This window comes from Entamoeba dispar, genomic scaffold (genome assembly GCF_000209125.1).
Source record: "Entamoeba dispar SAW760 scf_1105229461043 genomic scaffold, whole genome shotgun sequence".
Taxonomy (NCBI): Eukaryota; Evosea; order Mastigamoebida; family Endamoebidae; genus Entamoeba; species Entamoeba dispar.
This window is the reverse complement of record NW_001854495.1, coordinates 5,392-9,049: the sequence shown is the minus strand read 5'-3', so window position 1 is coordinate 9,049 and position 3,658 is coordinate 5,392. Positions and strand designations below refer to the sequence as shown.

General features: G+C 27.5%; 1 protein-coding gene across 1 annotated transcript in view, besides 3 other annotated features; it reads right to left on the bottom strand.

Moving 5' to 3' along the window:
* The window catches only part of EDI_215920 (protein serine/threonine kinase, putative), a gene marked incomplete at both ends in the record, with an annotated part of 4,269 nt that extends 1,110 nt beyond the window's left edge, over nt 1–3,159 (bottom strand). Inside the window, one exon of the mRNA XM_001733355.1 lies at nt 1–3,159. This exon is cut by the window's left edge and continues 1,110 nt beyond it. Within this exon, the coding sequence (XP_001733407.1) occupies nt 1–3,159 (3,159 nt within the window).
* Nucleotides 3,160–3,267: 108 nt separating this feature from the next.
* Nucleotides 3,268–3,354: a sequence feature (AT_rich).
* Nucleotides 3,355–3,370: 16 nt separating this feature from the next.
* Nucleotides 3,371–3,476: a sequence feature (AT_rich).
* A 120-nt stretch (nt 3,477–3,596) lies between these two features.
* Nucleotides 3,597–3,620: a sequence feature (AT_rich).
* The last annotated feature ends 38 nt before the right edge of the window (nt 3,621–3,658 follow it).

Below are 3,658 nucleotides of genomic sequence, written 5' to 3'. Positions count from 1 at the left end.
ACACATATTCATTTGTACATGAATTACATACCCCATTTTTGAACAGTATTGACAATGTTCTGTTGTTGAATTACATGATGAACAGTATTGGTTTGAAACATAATACCCTTCTTCACATGACTCACACCCTCCACTCGTCTTTATTTTACAATGTGTTAGTTCATCAAATGATATACATCCTGTTGTATTTTCTAATAAGAAATAATTACCATCACAAGAATTACATTTATCACTTTCATAACATAAATTACAATGTTCTAAACATTTTTGACATAGTCCATTATTCGTTCTGTAATAATGAGAATTACAAACAGCACACTTATCTCCTCCAACAATAAGTAATCTACAATTCTGAATAATTGATGAGGATAAAATACAACTAGTATTTATTAACGAATATCCTTCTGTACATGTGAAACAAGTGTCTTTATTTGAACAGGTTAAACAAGCCGAATTACAAACAATACATGACTGTGATAATTCATCATAATAATAATTATCTTTACATCTTAAACATAAATCTTTTTGTTCTCCTCTCCAAATACTACATTTTTCTATTAAATTTGTTTGTATTTTTGTTTTATCAACACATTGAGATGTTAATGTGTCATAAATATATCCTGGTTGACATTCATAACACATTGCTTTATTTCTCATTGTTAAACAATTGTTTGTATTCACACAACTTGTTCCATCATAATATTTATCTTTATCTTTACATCTCATACAATAACTTGTTTTTATATCTTCATTTACCAAACATCCTGTTGTTGTTGGATCTACACAAATACCATTTTCATTAATAATCCCATCTAAACAAAGAGTACATTGATTAGGAGTACACTTCTGACATAATGAACCAAATTGATTACATGACTCACATTGTCCATCTGTTACTCTATAATTATTTTCACATTCTATTACATTGATGTTACTTGTTATTTCTGAGTTTGGAATTGTTGAACATTCTTTAGATGAAGTAAGAACAGTTGAATTTGAACAAATGGAACACACACTCTCTTCATAATTTCCATCTTTTATAGAACAATACTGACAGTTTGTTGAACAAGAAGAACATGCATTTCCAATTGAATAAAAAGAGTCATGACATTTTATAACTACATTATTTATTATTAATTCAATATTTGGATCTACTTTATTCAAACAATTTCCATTATCCAAATAATGATTATCTTTACATTGAATACATACTCCATTTAAACACTTTAAACAATTTGATGGACATGTGGTACATATCTTATCTTCTAAATAATAGTCCTCCTCACATTGAATACATTCATTTAATGATGGGTATTTTAAACAATGTTTTGGTATCTCATTATCATATGGACAATATTCATTGACCATTGTGTTTTTACATATACTACATTTACTTGTTTCACCATTAAATAATAATGACTGACATGGATATTCTGAACCTATTCTCGTGGAAAGTTTATTTGTATTGTTTTGATAAAATCCTATTTCATTTCCAGTGAGTAATATCTTACTTCCAGCTTCAACACTTAGTATAAATTGATTTGATGTTTTTGAGTTTGTGATAATGGTAACAATGTTTTTATTTCCTTTTATTCGTAATGTGGTTAGTGATTTGTATTGTTGTTCAATGGCTTGTGTAGTAGAATCAATCAACTCAATAATACCTTGATATTCTGATGCAATAATAATTGTATCTTCTTTACTAAATTTAGTAATACAATTCAAACCATAACATGGACAATGAACAATTGATCCTTCGATATTCTGATACGTATTTGTATCGCTTATTTTGTTTGTATCCAGTGTGCAAACAATAGTTGAATCAATATTACTTGGTGGACATACTCTAAGTAGTTTCTTTTCTAGTATATGACCATTATTTACAGTGACACTAATAGATGAACTTGAAGAGATAAGTTCAAAACATTTTGATTGAGACATCTGAGTAGTGATACTAATTGAAGGTTTAATACTAGACAATGTCCCAAAGTTGATGATAGTTCCATTCTGATTTAGATTGTTAATCTCTTCAGTTGTTATGATTCTTGAAACTGAAAGTGATGCTTTTTCTTCTATAACAATAGTTGATTTTGAATCAATGAACAATGAATTGCAGATCATCTTTCCCTCAACAAGAGTAACTGAAGTTGATTCAAATCGACATTCTTGAACATTCAGTTCCTTATTTGTAGGAACAGAAAATGAATAATGTTTGTCAGGTTCTGGAATAATTGAATACCATTCACAAAGTCTGAATATAATTGGTGTTGAAGTTACTTGGTTAAATCTAAGGTCAAAATAAGTACTGTTTGATGAGCAATCAGCAAAATCATAATTAGATTTATCAGTAGATATTGTTTGTGAGTAAGAAGTACAATAACACATAGAATGTGGTGAATTATCTGAAGAATCAAATGCCATATATCTTTGAATTGCCTTTCCATTGACACTTCGTGAACACACAGATTTTGGCTTAAATTTGTATTTACTATTATTATTAGTATTCACAGAAGTGATTCTACCAGTGAACAAATACCTCCATGAATCATTGGAACTTGTTCCACTGAATAAATCAGTTGTAAAATTACATGAAACAGTTTGGTCAACAGCCCCATCAATATAAATGAATGGAACTGTTGGAGTGCTAAAACTTTCGTCCCGTTTGTTGAAATCAACAATCCATTTCTCATTAATTTCAGAATAAACAACAATTGATTTATCATAACTATCAATATGAGTTCCCTGACTATTGTCAACACTCCCACGACATCCACTCTTTCCAAAACAACCAATACCAACAAAAAGACCATCAGTTCTAGCTCCATGAAAAATCCATATTGTTCTTTCTGAACTTTTAATTTCAATCATTAATTGTTTTAACGAACTAGGTTGAGAATATGATGAAAATGAAAAATACATATGTCTACCTTTAGGTTGATCAAGATTACTAAATTTTTTGACTGATCCTATTCTATTGTCAGATATTGTAAACCAATCAACGTCTTTGTTATCACCAAATTTATTAGAGTATTCCCATCCATTTCTATAACAATGAGTTTGGAGGGGGTATTTAACATAATTATCAACACTATCACACCAATAATCAATTCTTCCAAAAGAAAGTACAATAAATATGAATAAAACAAGAGTTGTTATCATCTCACTCAAACAGAATTTAGAGTTTTTTAAAGAAATGAAGATGTTATCAAAAGTAACTCAAAAACATTCTCCAAAATAACTGATTATGAAATAATGGTTTTGTTGTTGTATAAAAATACAAAACAATTATTAAAAATAATTTGATGTATGAAAATAAAATGTAATGTAAATGTTATTAGAAATAATTAAAAAAAAGAATGAAGTGAGTTTCTTAATAAAATATTCAAAAAACAATAAAAATAAATAATAAATTGTAAATCATTGGTTGAGTTAAATAATTTTATTTTTTATATTTATAAATAAATTATTTTAATTTACTTGGTTTTTGTATAGTTTTTTGGGCGTTATATAAGTTTTAATTTTCTCATTCAGTTTCTTAGAAAAACTTTCAGCCATCACTGAAAATTAATTGTTAGATTTTTTGATTTGTCAAACACAATAAATTAAATTTAAAATTTAATCTGAAAAATAAAAAGAAGAAACAGTATTAATAAACAAA